The sequence below is a fragment of the Channa argus genome, chromosome 1, assembly GCF_033026475.1.
Source record: "Channa argus isolate prfri chromosome 1, Channa argus male v1.0, whole genome shotgun sequence".
Classification (NCBI taxonomy): domain Eukaryota; kingdom Metazoa; phylum Chordata; class Actinopteri; order Anabantiformes; family Channidae; genus Channa; species Channa argus.
This window is the reverse complement of record NC_090197.1, coordinates 27821822-27839332: the sequence shown is the minus strand read 5'-3', so window position 1 is coordinate 27839332 and position 17511 is coordinate 27821822. Positions and strand designations below refer to the sequence as shown.

General features: G+C 40.2%; 1 protein-coding gene across 4 annotated transcripts; it reads right to left on the bottom strand.

Moving 5' to 3' along the window:
- Window positions 1-642: 642 nt before the first annotated feature.
- Window positions 643-16826, bottom strand: LOC137130883 (zinc finger protein 883). 4 transcript variants are annotated; one of them, XR_010914915.1, is made up of 4 exons: window positions 15976-16180; window positions 11386-12010; window positions 2032-9925; window positions 643-1877 (listed from the first exon to the last, which is right to left on the bottom strand). XR_010914915.1 is itself a non-coding variant. In XM_067511552.1 (3 exons), the coding sequence occupies exons 2-3, from the start codon at window positions 11961-11963 to the stop codon at window positions 9028-9030; spliced, it is 1476 nt and encodes a 491-aa protein (XP_067367653.1). In that variant the 5' UTR covers window positions 11964-12010; window positions 16610-16826; the 3' UTR covers window positions 5738-9027. The 4 variants fall into 4 exon arrangements, 2 of the variants coding, with proteins under 2 accessions (XP_067367653.1, XP_067367636.1); XR_010914916.1 differs by having other exon boundaries at window positions 3985-9925; XM_067511552.1 differs by lacking the exons at window positions 643-1877; window positions 15976-16180 and adding an exon at window positions 16610-16826 and having other exon boundaries at window positions 5738-9925.
- Window positions 16827-17511: the final 685 nt, after the last annotated feature.

The following is a 17511-nucleotide window of genomic DNA, read 5'->3' as shown; positions in this document are numbered from 1 at the left end:
AGGGGCAGAATGATGACAATAACATGATGGTTTCAGATTCAACAGAAACATAATCTTCGGTTAGAGGATATGCTGATTCAATGAATCAACTACTTTCGGCTTGTCCCTTCAGGGGTCGCCAGAGCGGAACACGTTCCGCACGTTGATTTGGAATGGGTTTTTACGGGAGATGCCCTTCCTGCCACAACCCTCCCATTTCTTTTTATTCAGGCTCTGGTTAACCTGTGACCTAAATTTAATGTTTTGAGCTAAGAAACATGAGATCACGTCTTTATTTTTGTCTTACATTCAATTGAACTACTGAAAGTTATGTTGTGACCCCCTCCAAAAGTATCGGAACAGCAAGACAAACTCATTTTTTTTCTTGTGGTGAAGATGTTTAAATTTAAAGAACAAAAGATTGATATCAAATGAAACTACTCATTATGGTATTTTTTTTTTTACACTTTGATGTTAAACAACGTAGAACACAGCACCATTTGTATCAGATCATTTTAACAGTGAATTCACTGTTGAACAATCTTTGATTAAACTTGAAAAAGTTTCCAAGCATATTTTCAGAGTTGGTGTAAATTCTTGGCATTTGGAGTTTGAAAAAGCTAATTGAAGCATGAATGAAAATACCAGAAACATTCAAGAATATTTAATTTTCAAAATATTTTATTTAGGTCAAAGACATCAATAAGACACATTTGAAGAAATGTACCGCGAGTACACAGTGAAAAAGATGTGTATCAGGCTGAGGCAAATGTAGCATCAACTCACCACAAAGTCAAGACCAGTTGTAAATGTTACGTAGAAAAGGCTTTAGCTATTTAGTCTATCGATTAATATAATCAGCTACACTCTGAAAAAACAAAACAAAACCCAAACACAATCAAAAACTGTCTACATCAACACAAACAAGATTTTACTGAAATATTTGTTAACACACAAAAAACTAAACTTGTCTGCAAGCAACAACTAACAAATTATTTAATATTCATTTGGACACTATTGCCTCACCTGAATTAAGTGATTAGGTTCTCTGGTTATTTTGACCCACTGCAGCTCCTGTGAGTTTGGTCTGCACCCTGCCAGCGCTGCATCTCATTTGTTCATCTAAAACATAGGAATCTGTTCAGTTTCTTTAATAGTTTCTCAGCTGTTAAGAACTGAAATGGTCTGACAGTTTAGTTGCTAAGTCCACTACCTTACTGATGAAAACTCACTAAATGAGCAGTTTTACTGCTTGTGCTGGTTTTAAAATAGCTAGTTCCAATTCTAGAGTTGCATTTAGACTATGTGTCTAGCTCTGTGTTGGCCCTGAGACAGACCTGTCCAAAGTGGACACACATGGACAAATTACAGAAGTACCATATTTATCAAACATAATTCATATTATCAGCAGAAGAGTACAGTAAAGAGAATGTCTTAATTCCTGCATATCACGCTTCATAAAGGTGAAGATGAGTCTTTTTCGAAGCAAATGTTCACCTGTAAAGTGTGACTCAATACTACCACTAGTCCAGATGTCATTAGCCAAACTATGTTGTTCTGGGCTAGGCAAGGTGTGCCAACATATAACCCTGTGGATGGTACCTCATTACAATGGCTTGCCAATTGGTCCAGGAGAGATCTCGACTCCAGCTGCTCTTACTTTCTGTACACACTTCCTTAATGTTGCTGGGTTTCTATTTTGAAGGAACCTTTGGAGCTGTAGCATATCAGTATGTCAGGTTATGTGATGTCCTTGTGGGAATCCAAAGCTCACAATAATATCCCTCAAGGTGTGTCTGTTGTCTTGTCTTCACTGGTCTCTGAGCTGAAATCTCTCATACGTGACAACACACATGCTGAAAGGTTGCTATTCTCCATCAGACAATGGGATGTATGACCTGAGGCAAGAGACAAAGATACATTTACATTTAGTCATTTGGCAGACCCTTTTTTATCCAAAGTGACTTACACAAGGCAGCAAAAATCTGTTAGAGGAAAAAATATGAAACATCAAAATAAATTTTTAACAGATTTAAGTGTGTAGGAAGGTACTGAAGAGTTCTGTTTTCAGCAGTTTCTTGGATATTGGGAGTGACGTTGCACCATTGTGGGATCACTGAGCTGAAGAGTTTTGCTCGTGGTCTTCTGTGCGGTACTGGGACCACCAGGTGTCGTTCATTGGCAGAGTGCAGTAGACGGGAAAGATGTAGATCCGAATGAGAGAGTTGAAGTAAGCAGAAGCTGTTGAGTTGATCACCCTGTAGGCAAGAGACAGAGTTTTTAACCTGATGCGGGAAGCTACAGGAAGCCAGTGTAGAGATATGAAGAGTGGTGTCACATGAGTCCTTTTTGGCTGATTAAAAATGCGGACGGATGCTGCATTTTGGATCATCTGGGGACAATCAGTGTACATCTAATGTTGATGCTGATGTTGTGTTGTATCAAAGGTCTGGTTGGGAAGTCAAGGACTTCGCTCTTGGAGAGGTTAAGCTGAAGATGTGTGTCTCCCATTCAAGCAAAGATATCAGAGAGACAGGCAGAAATGCGTGATGAGACATTAGAGACATCCAGTGGATAGGACAGGAAGAGCTGTGTGTCATCAGCATAGCAGTGATAGAAAAAGCCATGCGAGTAGATGATAGAACCGAGGGACTTACAAATAAGTATCTATCACTAGGTGCTAGTTGGGGGTTTCATTGTCTTACTTAGGGACACTTTGACTTGTAGGCAGGAGGACCAAGAATCGAACCACTAACCAAGTAATGCATGGACGACTGCTCTACCAACTGAACTACAGCCACCTTTTACATCATTACACTACTCACAAAAGTTACGGATATTCAACTTTAAAGTGAAATTTATGGAAAATGTAAAAAGGTGAATGAATGCTACAGTGATATTATATCATGAAAGTAGGGAATGCAATGGCAATTTCTTCATCTTAAACAATTTACTGAAACAAAAGCTAAACACAGTGGTGGATATACCACAACAAAAAATGTCAATGTCTCAATAAGGTCACACCAGGTCAGTTGTTAGGTGTCGTCTTGGTCTCATAATGTCAGAATGTGAATGGCATTATGAAGAGGACTGTTTACATACAAACTGTCATTGAACCAGAGCATTTAGCCATCAATTCATGGATCAGATATTTATTTGTGTATTTATACGGAAACCCATTAGTTTCCACAACAGTGGTTGCTAATCTTCCTGGAATCCACATCATAAAAGCATAATTCATGATTTTAAGTAAATCCAAAATCTCAAAATAAAACCCAATAAAGATTAAAAATATACAATAATAGTGACATTGCAAACCAAACCATGATCAATGTGATTAATCACCTGGTTAGAGAACAGCATGTTATACAAACAGTTGGACATTTGCATTCAAAAGTTTTGAGGTGGTCAAATTAAGTTCACATGTAAAGGTCATTGTGCATTTTAGGTGCATTCTGAAATTTCATATAAAAGTCGAATAACCCTGACACCTAACTGGCTAACTAACCTTTACCACGACGTCCACGCTGATATTTGGTAAACGCTTTACTTATATAGCCCCTTTACCAGAAGCACTTTACAATGTTGCTTCTCATTCACTTACACACACAGATAGTGGTGGCTGCCATGCAAGGTGCATACACACTGTGCGTATGTGTCCAGTGGCTTCTAATACTTTAACTGTTGCACAGCCAATATTACAGTGTGTACAAAAACCAGTTAGCACAGGTATCCAGGTGTTTCAGGAGAGCTAGCTAATGTTACAAACCAACTGCTGACTTCCTCTGCAGATCCCAAAAAGTTTAGCTCACTGGCACCAATATGAGATGAGCTTCAGTTAAATATATCTATCATAATATCTAATACAGTTAACATTAAAATCATTCAGGGTGTCACAGCACAGGCCCCAGGTATGGTTTTCCTGATTGTGTTTGTGTTCTGTTTTTAAAGTAGAAAGTAGAAGTAGAAAAACCACACAGACATTACAGATTATTTTGTACTTACCAGTCCATGAAGTTCAGCACAGTAAAAGGAGCAGGAGGCTGAGGTGGATGGATCTGTGGCTGGTGTCTGCAGATCAGACTGTCACTATAGCAGCCCGGAAGTTGCTACTTTTCACCTGGTAAACACCATTACCCGCTCCACTCCGTCTAATAATTAAAAAATGTCTCTTTCGTCAACCCAGTGCTTATAAGCAGCAAAGCAGGTTTTAGCTTTAGCCTTTAGCTAGCATCATCTAATACGCCTGAGCTATGCTAACATGTTATCATGCTAACGTACTAATTTGCATTATAACCTTTACTAACAGCACTAAATTAGTGCAATGTTATAAACGTACACATGCATTGACCTTTTAACTACAGTAAAACATAAACCATCATCTTCTTTTCCTTTTGGCTGTTCCCTTTGTGCCTCCATTTAACCCTGTCCTCTGAATCTTCACACCAACTAACTTCATGTCCTCTCTCGCTACATACATAAATCTCCTCTTTGGTCTTCCTCTAAAAAAAACATAAACCTGGAGGATTAAAATAAGATGATGTACTAACACATGTGAAGTAGAGTATAAATCCTTCCAGACTCCAGTAAATGTCTAACAAAAAACTGATTTAAAGTGTAACACAAATTTTAACACAGGAGATATTGGTATCTCCTGGAGTTTCTGATATCTGAAAACTTGTGTAACTTGAATAAATAAAAAATAAAATATTTTTTGTACAGTATAGAAGTAACTAGTATGGACTTCACCAGCAAAGTGTGAAAGTATGAAGTCAATTATTGATTTCATGGAAACGAAGATTCTCGTGACCTAAAAACTGATCAGTCTCAAACGAGAAATTTGCTACAGAACCCAAGAATGTTTTTGCACGAAGCCCATGTCTTAATGAAGCTCCTCCACATTAGACCATTGAACTGAAGCTGACAGATTTGTAATGTTTTTACATTTACAGTATCTGAATCAGTGGTTGACCCTTGAGAAATGTTTACTTTAATTCAAGGACAAATTAATTCTGAAGACAGGACCTATTGAACATTTACGCCCACTATGAAAACTTATCAACCACATTCCTGAATTTTTTGCTAACTGAGGGTACTATAAACCAATTCATTTTCTCAGTTACAGTTGAGAGACTTTGTCTATTGACTCTGAAACCCAGTGGAATTTACCCTGTGTTGTATTTAACACGATTTTATCACTCTGACCAAAAACTGTACAAAATCGTAGATTGTATAATCTGAATGTAAGCCTAATAAATCTGAGACACGATGGCAGAGTGAGCTGGGACTCGAGCTGAATAAAACTCTGTTGAGACAGACACACTGAACATCTGAACTCACAGTAAAGCAATTAGCTTAGCTTTAGCACATACAATCAACAGAGGCTTTGTTATACTCTGTACCACTCTGGACAGGTGTGGGCTTTTCCTTGTGTCAGATTTCGCAGTTCACTGCGACATCACACTGGGTGCAGCGCCAACACCGCTTGCTCTCCAGGTAGGAAAACTTTGAATCACACAGCACAGCAGGGCCTCACTGTGACCTTCATTGGAAATAGTAGAGAATAATAAAATACTATGAAATAATATGGAAAAGAAATAATATGGAAATCAATGATCGAACCAAGTGAAAACCATGATACAATTATTGCACAAAAGGTGCAATATGAACAAGTATGAACCTAAAACTCAAACTTCTCTCCAAATCCAGCCTGTGCATTGGTAGATCTGAACCGCAGTGAAGGCACACACAGATGAAATTTCATTTAAACGTTTATTACAAAACGCAAGACAAAACGCAATTCAACTGGTTTTATTCTATCTTCAACACAACACACTGACGACGACCTTCTAGCTGCAGGTGAAGCTGGAACCACGAACAGAAACAAACCAACACAACATGGATCAAAATTGTGGACAGAGGGAGAACGACAGCTGTTCAGTCCAGAAAGAAAAACCAGGAGATGGAGGGGGTTGAGGGTGGGATGCTTCTTATGTTCTATAAGGAAGTCACCATAAATTGTCCAATTCACATCTAAAACGTCTGCGAAAAGGGGCAGAGCGGCCCACCAACATCCACAGCCGAGGAGAACCTGATGTTTGATTTCTAGTCCTGAACAGTTTAAATTACCTGAACAGAGATGGGTCCACACCAGTTGTGAACCATGAAACATATGTCAGAACATCCCAGTAACTTTGTGGAAACATCATTTCAAGATTTCTCACACAGCTATAGCTCTGGTTCAGACGTCCTGATGTTTGAGTAAACATGACAAAAATCAACAGGTTGCTTTTGCAGCTGCTCACAGAATCTATTTAGTTGTTATTTTCATCAACCAATCAGGACAAGATGTGACATCTGGGATTTTAATCACTAACAATCTGTCACAAATTCAGTTTTACTTTGCAAACACAAAAAACCTGTATCTTCGCCCTAACACAGCTTTGATAGTGTGTTTGACCATTTTTGTATATATGACCTGAGCCTAATAAGTCTAAATTTGCTGTAAATGCCCAAATATGTTTTGATCTGTACCATCTGAAAACTGAAATTGAATGTCCGGAAACTAGCATTTGCACTACATCTTTGGCATCATTGGATTAAAACAATAAACTTTGATAATTTTTGTCCAAATGTTTCCCCTGATTTATGTGTATGATCATAAAATTTGGCCAACAGCACTTTTGTTAATGAACTAATGCAGATGATATTTTGATCTATTACAGTTTTGGTTTCATTTTCCGCTTCAGTCTAGATGTACCGCTTTCGGCAGAAAGTTCTTGAAAGCAAAACTTCATATTTTTTGTAAAAACAACTGATTTATGTTTCCATTGTCTTTTTACTCTAAGAAATATATTTTCTTTTAGTTTTCCACTTCAGTCCAGATCTGGCCCAAAATGTTAATTTCAGTCCTAATTGGCAGCAAATTCCCCAAAACTCTCAAAATGTCAGGTCTGACTTCACAGGACTCTACTGTTAACAAACTGGATGCTTTAAAATAAAATAAAATAAATCTGATGTTTTCTTGTCAGCTGCTCTGCTGCTGCTGCTGCTGCTGCTATTATAATGATGAAGGTGGTGTTGCTATGGCAACGAGGGCAGCTAGGCCCGGCTTAGCCGCCTAGACGGTCTTTTTTTTTTAACTTGTGAATTACACTTAAATACCATTTATTATATTTATATATTACAACATTGTTCCAAATTCATAAATAAGTAGTGCAGTTTCCCCTTCAACCTCCACTCTGCTGCTAGAAGGAGAAATTCAGGTTGCCCAGCTGGAAACTACAAATATGGCCAACTAGCTGCAGTTTACAGTTCTCATGCAAATGTTAATGTGAAGGAATGGCAGCTCTGACCTTGATTTTACATTTTAACCTTTAAAAGTGTCAAAACTACAACACAGTTGACCAATCAGAATGAGCCAATAAGACTTTCGCCCAATCACAATAACTCATGGAGGAACTGGGCACTGACATCTGAGAAACAAAAATAAAAATGGAGATGTGTGAAGGAGTAAGGAGGTTTACCAAGGCCAAAACGTACTGTTTTCGTCAAATTATTCTTTGTAAATCCAGAAAATGGTGTGACCTTGTACAGAGGTTTATCAATGACAAAACTCCAGCTTTTATCAACATGCTCAGGATGCTTTTTTAACAAATTGTATAGAAAAAGGTAGTTCAGTATAGCTGAAACAAATAATTTAAATATTTCATAGTTCCTTGCGCAAATGTTTTTGTTTAGACCGTTAAAATTGCCAATATTATAGCTGATTAACTGTAAAGACTATATTGCAGCCTGCAGCTTTTCTAATGTAAAGATTTTTTTAGTTTTATATTCACAATAAACTACATTGGGGCTACATTGGGTTTGGGGCAAGAAAAAAAACCCCAGAAATTTATGGCTTATTAAATATTAGAAGCCAAATATGTACAGAATATGGTAAGAATGATGAAGGGAAAAAACGTAAAGCAAAACAATTTCTATGGAAAATATTTTTTTGGGTAGAAAATGTGCCTTTATTTGTAGTGAACTACAGAAAGGCAGACGGGGAATAAGTACAGACAGTGAGCTACAGTATGACACGACACAAAGGTTTCCAGCTCAAACTGACCTGGAGACGTTGTGGTTATGTGCCAGGCACTGCAACTATTTGGCAACCAAGGTGCTGCTTAGATAGCTATATCACATTTTCTGTTAAAAGGTGGTTGAAACAATATTTAATGCAATAAACTGAACCTAGAGAATTTGAAGAGACAACAACAGTGAACAGAGGGAAATGGTTCGTTTCAAAATAGGATGATTTTAATTTTTTAGGTTTTGTATTCACAATTTTGTTGAATCTGTTTGCAAAAACCTAATTTTGCAGATTAAATTCTTTTTGTGTGTTCATTAAGTTTTGTCATTGTTAAACCTACGTACAGTGAAACTGCCCTGGTGCAGTCTGATCTCAGCAGAATGATTCTTCAGAGAAATCAGATAGAAACTCAACTTGTTTTATTCTTTGTTTTAATGTTTTTCCTCAGTTTCCTTCTGAGGTCCTGGGGTTGATGGAAAATGTAGGTGTGGCTTGAGAGACAAGCAGCTCCCAGCGCTTTCCCCAGGTGGCTAATGGGAAATGTGAGTGTGGAGTGTGAACAGAATCCTAACAGACAGGTGGGGGTGGTGTTGGGCAGGGACGGGGGGCAACACTTTAAATCTAATCCCATCCAGAGCAATTAGCTAAGGTCAGTTATGACCATATAGGGATAGGACCATATGGAGACCCCCCCCAGATGACTATACATGAATGTCCTGCTGCTATCTACACCAGAGGGAAAAAACAAAACAAAAAAAATAAAAATAAACGAACTACAACCAGTTCCAGTTCCCGAAACCCGACAACCAAATTGCGAGCTGCCCAGAATCTGTCTCCAACTGGCCCAAAACTTTTCCAAACTGAAACCTTTCCACAACTGGTCCCAATCCTGTCCTGAACCAGTCATTGCTGATTCAGAACCAACCCAGAAGAGGTCCAGAACTGGTCCAAACCCAGTCCCAAGCCAGACGGTGTTACTCGGAGTCAGACTCTAGGGGAGCGGTCTCGTCTAAAATGGGTCTCTTTCGGCGCTTGGCAACAGCGGCACGAGCTCGCTCCTCTTCCTCCATGTGGGCCTTCTTGTGGCGGGAAAAACTGGACGAGTGCATGAAGGTCTTGTTGCAGGCCCCGCAGGTGTAGGTCTTGGTCTTGGCAGTAGACGGTCCTGTCTTGACGTGAAGCTGCTTCTGGGGCTGCTGCAGCTTTCCCCGTCCGGTGCCATCCCCAACCCGATGGGTTTGTTGGTGTCGTGCCAGGCTGGAGGCGTGGCTAAACCGCTTACCACACTGGCTGCAGCCGTGCCGACCGACTGCCCCTCCGCCTCCCCCCTCCTCCTCTTCCTCAGAGGTAGCAGAGCCCCGTTTGCTAGCCCTGCCACCGCGGCGGCGACGGTTCTTCTTGCAGAGGGTGTAGAAATTGGGCTTGTCACGAGAGCACAGCTTGAGGCGGATCTTGAGATCGGACGAGGTCTCACCTAGGTTCTCCTTTCCAGGGGTGTAGTTGTCCAGCAGCTCCTTGACGTGGGTTACCTGGTGCTTTGACAGTTGTGTAGAGGTCCTGAAACTCATGTCGCACTGTGGGCAGGCATAGAACTTGTCTCCACCTGGACTTTGGATTATGGCGGTGGCTACATGCTGCTGCTGCTGCCGTGGCTGCTGCCTCTTGGTCTTCTTGTTCTTGCCGCCAGCCTTCAGTGAGTGGCGCAGGGCGGCCATGTTGGGCCCTAGGGCCACGTTCTTGGGGATTCCTTTTCCCTTCTTGTGGATGAGGCGGTGGCGCGACAGGCTGGAGCTGTGGTTGAACTCCTTCCCACAGATGTTGCAGGGGTGGATCCTTCGCTTCCCGTGCAGCCTCAAGTGACTCCCCAGCATCCTGACAGGCAGGGAGAGACAAGACTTAAACTGTATGCTCATTATCAACCAATCTGCAGCTTACTCATCATCTTACCTGGATGTTTCTACAACTCTGATAAACAATTTTAGATGCAAGACTGTGTGTTTCCCATTTGACTCTACACAATCTTAGAATCATTAAATGGTTCACTCCTGTTTGTCTAATTCTGTTTAAAAATAAATAAATAAATGAAAAAAACTTTGCAACTTTCGTCAGCCGCAATCTCCTCACTGATGCATCTCAGCATCATCTAAAATCAGTTTCAACAAAGCTCAGTTTTCTCAACAAAAACTACATAAATCTGCAGTTTTTACATTTACACACCCTGGAGGATGTTTGGAAAAACTACGTCTTAAGTGAGAAAAGTGGTGATTTATGGTGGATGTACATCTTCAAACACAGCTCTATGAGTGTGATTTTGGACTATGACAATTATTATAGCTGCTGCCTTGAACTGATCACATGTATGCTCTTACATCCCTGGGCTTCTAACATGAACAATGTTTCAGCAGTTTCCCAAAAGATCAGCATGACCAAACATTAAGTAGCTGCTGTGAAAGCTTCTAGGTTCTAAAGTTCTGTCTGTTAAAACCCACTGTGCTGTGGTTTGGTGATAAGCTTTAAACACATCAATACAGATCATAATTCACCCTTTGTGCCACATGCTTGCTTTTACTGCGTGGAGCTGAACCCAAAACTTTAACTCCATAATAGTTTTTTTGCATAAGGTGGTGCAAAGCTTCGCTAGTGCTGCAATTCAATCACTGTAGCCAGCACAAGAGCACCACATGGACCTCAATGTTCGAAACCCTGTGTTATGCTAGCATTCGCCTCTTACTTGGTTAATAGTTTCTGGTTTGAAGGGAACACTGACCAAACCACTTCCTTCTCCTCCTCTTTCAACCATCATTTATAAGAAAATCAATCATTAAGACAGGAGCACCATAAAGCAAGTAAAACACAGAAAGTTTCAAGTTTTGACAAAGAACCATCACATTGAGCTTCACCTGCTTTCATCTTCTACAGCAGTCCACAGCTTCCTGTCTGGCTGTAGACTGCTCCATGCTGTCAACTACAGCATCAGGGAGAAACTGCATAAATGCGAGCGGGGCTCACATGGGTAAGAATACTGATTGTTGTGGACAGGACACAAACCCCTGCATAGGAACTTGTACGTGATCCTCCAAAGGAAGCATGTTCCCACCCAGTTCACTGACTGCACCTCTTGCTCAGTTTGTCTTCAGACATTTCTCTCTGACTACAGTTCCTATCAGTGCGCTGACTCAGTATTTTTGTCTCACAGTGGGTAAATGTGCAGTTCTACTGTTTTTGTGGTACCTAAACCAACATGCTTCCCTTAGGTGGATTTGTGGTACATTAAATATCAGGGAGCAGGACATTTATAATTCCCCTCCTCCATCTATGCTGTGGCTACAGACCTGCTGCCTTTAAAGCTCATCCCACAGTGGGGACAGGTGTAGCGTGCATCCTGATGTGTTGGCTCCAGGGCCCGTTTGGCAGGCGGTGGGGCTCCCCCGCTCTTCCCAGTGTGGGTCTGCTGGTGGCGGTACAGGCTGGAGGCATGGCTGTAGCACTTGCCACAGTAACTGCAGCGGTACTGACGCTCGTCTGGCTCAAAGTCAGCCTGGTCTGAGTCGGCCTCACCATCCAGCTGGCTGCTCCCTGCCTCCACGAGTACCTCCTGCTCTTCCTCGGTGTCCTCCTCCTCTTCGTCAGAGTCCGTCTTTATCTCCACACTCTGCTCTGTGACCTCACAAGGGTACACCTCCTCATATGGGGCAAAGAAAGCCTCGTCTGTCTCAATCTTCAGCTGGTCAGCAGTCAGCTCCGTCGCTTCATCCGACTCCTTCTTCACACAGGAGATCGTGAACTTGGAGCCCACCTCTGCCCACTTCACCACATACTCAATGGGCTGTGTGTCCAGTTCCACTGTGATGAAATCAGCACCCAGGGCGTCTGGTTCCGATACCGCTAGCTCCGTCTCAGAGTCCTCCATCCTGAACAAAGGTGGAGGAGAGCGACAGCTTCAATCTGTTTACAGGCCTGAGGATAAGAAGTGGAAAATATAAGAGTGAGTCTGACATTTTCTGACACAATCATTTGTTATCAACCAATGTGTCAATAGATCTAATTCCTGAGTCAGCACAGATTTCAGTAGGTTTGTAACATGTCACATAGAAACAATGACAGAGAAAGAAGCGGCAGCAGAAACTATTGGACAGCAAAGCTAAATCCAGCTTAATTGCTGAAGTTAAAACTGAAGGTGAAACCATCAGGATATGAAGAAACAGCAGAAAAAAGCTACAATATCTGAACAGGTAAGAAACCAGCACCTGTGATGCCTATGTGAATGGCCGACTTCAGTTACTAACTGCAGAGCACATGATTTTAAATTATTTGTGTGTTCAAAGAATTATGACCTCTAAAATTTTGGCTAAGTTATCCACAATTTATCCAATAAAGCTCACCAAGGCTTTAACATAAAGCTGACAGTCAACACTTTAAAACACATCGGAGCCATAACAATGGTGTCACTGTCCAAATATTCAAGAATCTGCTTTTTCTTCTTATTTTGTTAAATTTTTAAAAAGAAAATATAATTTATGTGTTAAAAGGAATGCTTTGACCCTGAGGGATTCAGACCCACAGGTTGGGAACTTTCTGCATTTCTGAGATTCAGAAAAATTGAATGTTTCACAATTTACTTAAATATTCTGCAGATCTGCAACTAATGATGTGCTTTATCTATAATCAGTTTAATAAAGAACCGTTACCGTTCCAACTCTAGATTGAGACTTCTTGTTTGAGAAGAAAAATCTGAAAAATCTATACACCTGTAAAAACACCGGCTCCTTTTCCAACCTGAATATTAGCAGCAATGAAAATAATACACTTTTATAATAATATTTTTACTCCACTACATTTATTTACTGTAGTTACTTTTTTAGAATTAGAGTTTTAAAACAATAATGCATAATTTTCGGACTTTTGTGAAATCAGCAGCTACCCAGCAGTATGTAAACTATTTTATATCAGATTCAGGACATATGATCATCAAAACAGAGTATAGGGTTGTTTAAATCAGCTCCATCATCACAAGCTGCAACATTAAAGGGATGAACACATTAATGCATCAATGATGATCCAATAACATCATATTCACTGATGTGGAATAAAGAGCATCTTTATTTTTGTAATATTTTTTTTACGCAGGTCTTATACTTGTAACAGAGTATTTCTACACAACATTGATAATTTTACTGTACTAAATGAGCAGGGTACTTCTTAAATGTGTCGCTAAATAATGTTATTAAAAAAAACTGTATAAACAGGCTTGGTTCCTATACCATCTGCAGTAATTAGTTACTTTTACATTGTTAATGTTCAAATATTATTATTTCCAGCCCGTTTTATTAAAGTCAGGTGACCTCTGACCATTCACGCAAGACAACTACCTATATAGTTGAATAGTAATATTTCTAATAATCTGGTTTATTAGAACTCTGGCAAAACAACAAAGTGGTTCGAGGTGAAAATAGAGAAACTGTCAAAAAACTTCCGCTTAATTTGCTACACTCATTCTTAATTTTAACCTGGACATACTTTAACGCCAAACTCCGTTCAAAATCAGTCAATTTAACGTCTCCCGGCTTGCTGGGAGCCTGGCATACGTGATATAGTCATTTTTGCTTTTAAATTATTGTCTCACTTTTCAACCTCTAAAAGAAACAATAAAACACGCCATTTTTAATCCACAATGAAGATCGACATAAATGACAGTTTCCAAACTGTTTATCTGCGATTAAGTTCTATTACATATCCTGCGGAGGGCGTCTGCTTGTCGGGCATCCATTAATACAAATGACATTTCATACAGACTTAGAGGCAGTTTAGGTGAATCACAATGCCGAACTCATCGCAAGAGCCTTTTATTTCATAAAATGTACTAAATTGTTAAAAATCATTGTTTGTGTCTGTCTTTAACCGAGGAGGTTTCAAATAGCCGCTTTGTTGTGTGGAGTTCGGCAGCTCGGGCGGGCTCGCTGTCAGTGATGAGGAAGCAGAGGAGGGATTTTCTCTTCCTAACGTTAGCTGTCAAAATAAAAGAGCAAACCGAGCAATAAACGGCGCAACGTTGATTTGGGGCTGAAACGTTTAGTTATTCGGTTACTCACCGGATATTAACAGCTGAAGAAAAGCGAAAACGTTAAGATTTTACCGGCGGAGACCGTGACAATAAACAGGAAGCTGGGGACGTAGACACAAAGCATTATGGGAAAGGATTAAATGGTTGCGGAGAACGGAACTACAACAGACTGCCTTTCAAAATAAAAGCATATGATAAATAAAACAAAAAATACAATACAAATGACAATACAAAAAGTATATTATTATATATACCTATATAATATAGGTAAATATAAAGTTAAAAACTGTAAAAAAAAATTGAGCAAAACAATGTAATGAAATAAGTAAAATATAAAGTAAATACCAAATAAAAAGTTAATTGAAAAGAATAACTCAAATAAAACAAAACAATCTAGGCAGCCCTCCAGTCTCTCTCATAGCTGACACAAGGAGACATACACAGACAGACAACTGTTCACATCTATGGGAAATTTAGAGTCACCAGTTAACCTTGGTCGGACCGACAGGCATCGACCAATATCAGGCTGCTAAAGACCGTCCAATGGCCTTATCTTCGTTGTGTGTCCTGCATCATCGGCGTTACTCCTTCCCCCCTCATGCGGCCCTGGGTTTTTGGCCGAGTGTATATGTCACTAGTACAATTTGTACTGTTGTTGTAACTTGTTATCAGACACATCCTTAATTAAAAGTAGATATAAACCTTCTAGCTGTATTGTGGCAGCACTGACCACTACACTGCCATGCTGCCCCTAAAATACAATTATACAAAATATAACAAATATTAATCCTAAGTAGGCAAGTGAAAAAACCCTGAGATCAACTAGTGACCTGTCCAGGGTGTAACCTGCTGGAATCAGCTAGATCCCCCTGCAACCCTGAACAAGATGAACTTGGTTAAGATAATGCTGTAGAGGTACATCATTACATGTTATAGTATTCTATATAAACATGAATGGGGCACCACAGTAATTAGGTGGTTAGTGCTGCAGCCCCGTCTCAAATCTCAAACAGCTTTCTGTGTCGAGTTTGCATGTTTTCCTCGTGCTTGTGTGGGTTCTTCAGGTACTCTGGTTTCCTCCCAGTGCAAAGACATGCATGATAGGTTAACTGGTGAATCTTAATTCGCTTTAGGTTTGAAAGTAAGTGTGAATGGTTGTCTATCTGTGCATGTCTCTCTGTTGGCCCTGAGACAGACTGGAGACCCGTCCAGGGTGTACCCCACCTCTCACACAATGACAGCCGGTATAGGCTCCAGCCCCCTACAACCCTAAACAGGATAAGAGATTAAGAAAATAAGCAATTTTGTACCAGTCACGTTTATTCCAACATTTAATTTGTAGTCACTGTCATTTCATATTTCTAACTGCTGTTATAAAACCTGGTTTCTCCCAATAAAACCATTTGATTATTGATAGAAATTATAAATAGTGATGAGTTGAGCACGGATATTTCTCAAAGCTCCTTTACTTGATGATCTGGTATGGATCATAAACACTTAATAATACTTATAATTATAAAGACAAGAAAACCACACACAGTCATATTTATGATAATCTGATCATTTGGAGTCATCAGTGGAGGAGGAGGAGGAGGAGGAGGACGAGATGAAGAGAAGCGAAGCGTTTGGCCTCCGGTGGTTTTCTGTCACCGCAGCAGCGTCACAGTTTTTCGCGGTTAACGAACCTTCTGTGAGCAGAGCATTAACGGAACCTTCCCGGTGTTTTCCACCGCATCAAACTGAAGAAGCTTTTACCGGACATCAACGCGAACCGTGATCGACGCCACCGCACCGCCTGCCGCTCTGTTCCCAGCTTTTAACTGCTCAAACCATCGACATCATTTTCAACACAAACACTTACGGTTCGACCCGGAACGTTCCCGCTTCTCCCGGTTCTGTCCTGAAGAAGGTTCTGAGACGGTGATCGGTGCTGCACCTCCTTCACATCCCAGCCAGAGAGCAGCGACAGCCTGTCTATTAGCAAACCCTGCCGCGGAACGGGAGCGACGGTGAGCGATACGTCTTCAGTCAGAGTGGATACGCGGCTGCGGAAGAGAAGCGGCAGAACTCGGACCGTCCGGATCCACTCTTCTATTTGATTGGTTTAGCTCCGGCGCAGCCTGCTCCGAGCAACCTGATTGGACAGCAATGTGAAAACCTGCAAACTGCCTTAAAATGACGCGATGTGTCGCAAAACTTTAGAACGCAAAGTGGAACGTTCATATTATAATGATATGATCCGCGTGGTTACAGATAGTTGTGTTTACTAAATGTGTATTATCACTATTTATTAAGGACTGACGTTATGTATAAAATTGTTGTCAAACTGAAATAACATTAAGAGGCATCACTGAACTACGTTTAAAAAATGTTAATTTGGGTTATTATTTCATCTTTCCTCTTATATCTGCTCTACACAAACTAGTGAGCCCATCAGTAAGCACAATCTTTAAAGGCTTCTACTGAATTAGGCAAATCCATGATCCACTACTTACCAACTAAACTCAGTTCCGGTGCTGCCTTTGCTTCCCGCCTTTTAATATCTCGCTGTGTCCACTCGAACATGGAAGTTCTTTTAATTTTCTAGACTCCAGAAAAGAGGAAGTTCTACCCTTTAATCTTTTGCAGATCTTTCAACTGCATCTCACGCCTTTCGTGATCAATGTACGTGGCGGATGTACACACACCTGTCTTCAGGTGAGCAGTGGCGTTCTGACAGGTGAATTCTGAACTCATTAACATGGTCACAGGCAGTGAAGGTCTCAGGTCACGTTTCAGTTTCACTTAAGTAACATTTAGATAGTACTACTCATAGTCTTTGATATTTTTACTCCTGACTTGAATTTATTTTATCTTTCAGGACTTCAGTGGCCACAGTTTTTGACTGCATGTAAAAAATGTCTTATAAAAAGGTTAAAAAAGGTTATAAGTGACGCTGTAATACAATGAGTTGTTCACATCCAAATATATGAATCTAGTGCTTGATGAACAGCAGGTGTCGCTCTTGGACTTCAGCTGCTTTCCACACAGTGAATCAAATCCCGGAGGAAGAATTTATCCAAAGTCAAACCTCACGTACTTTGGTTAGTATTTAGTTCAGCAGTCGATTAATTTTCCCCGTTGGGTAAGTAAATTGAAATATGCATCATGAATTGGTGGGATGTATATTTACGTAACTACAATTTGGAAGTACTTGTATTTTAATTGTGTATTATTATTCTACTATTCTTCTCGTGAAATATCACAAGAAGCTCAAAAATCTCCCCATGAATCAATAAATGTTTCACTTTATTTAAACAAATTCTCCAACAGTTGGCAACATCAGCAAATCAATCTTCCTGAATTTAGATTTACCTTTTGATTATCTTTTCATATAAAGTATTAATGTGATTATTAA

What these genes read in the sequence shown, in the direction of transcription:
- LOC137130883 (XM_067511552.1), bottom strand. Translation starts at nt 11,963, where the DNA reads ATGGAGGACTCTGAGACGGAGCTAGCGGTATCGGAACCAGACGCCCTG. An exon ending in ATGAGCTTTAAAGGCAGCAG is followed by an intron (nt 9,926 to 11,385) that starts GTCTGTAGCCAC and finishes CCTGCCTGTCAG; the next exon opens with GATGCTGGGGAGTCACTTGA.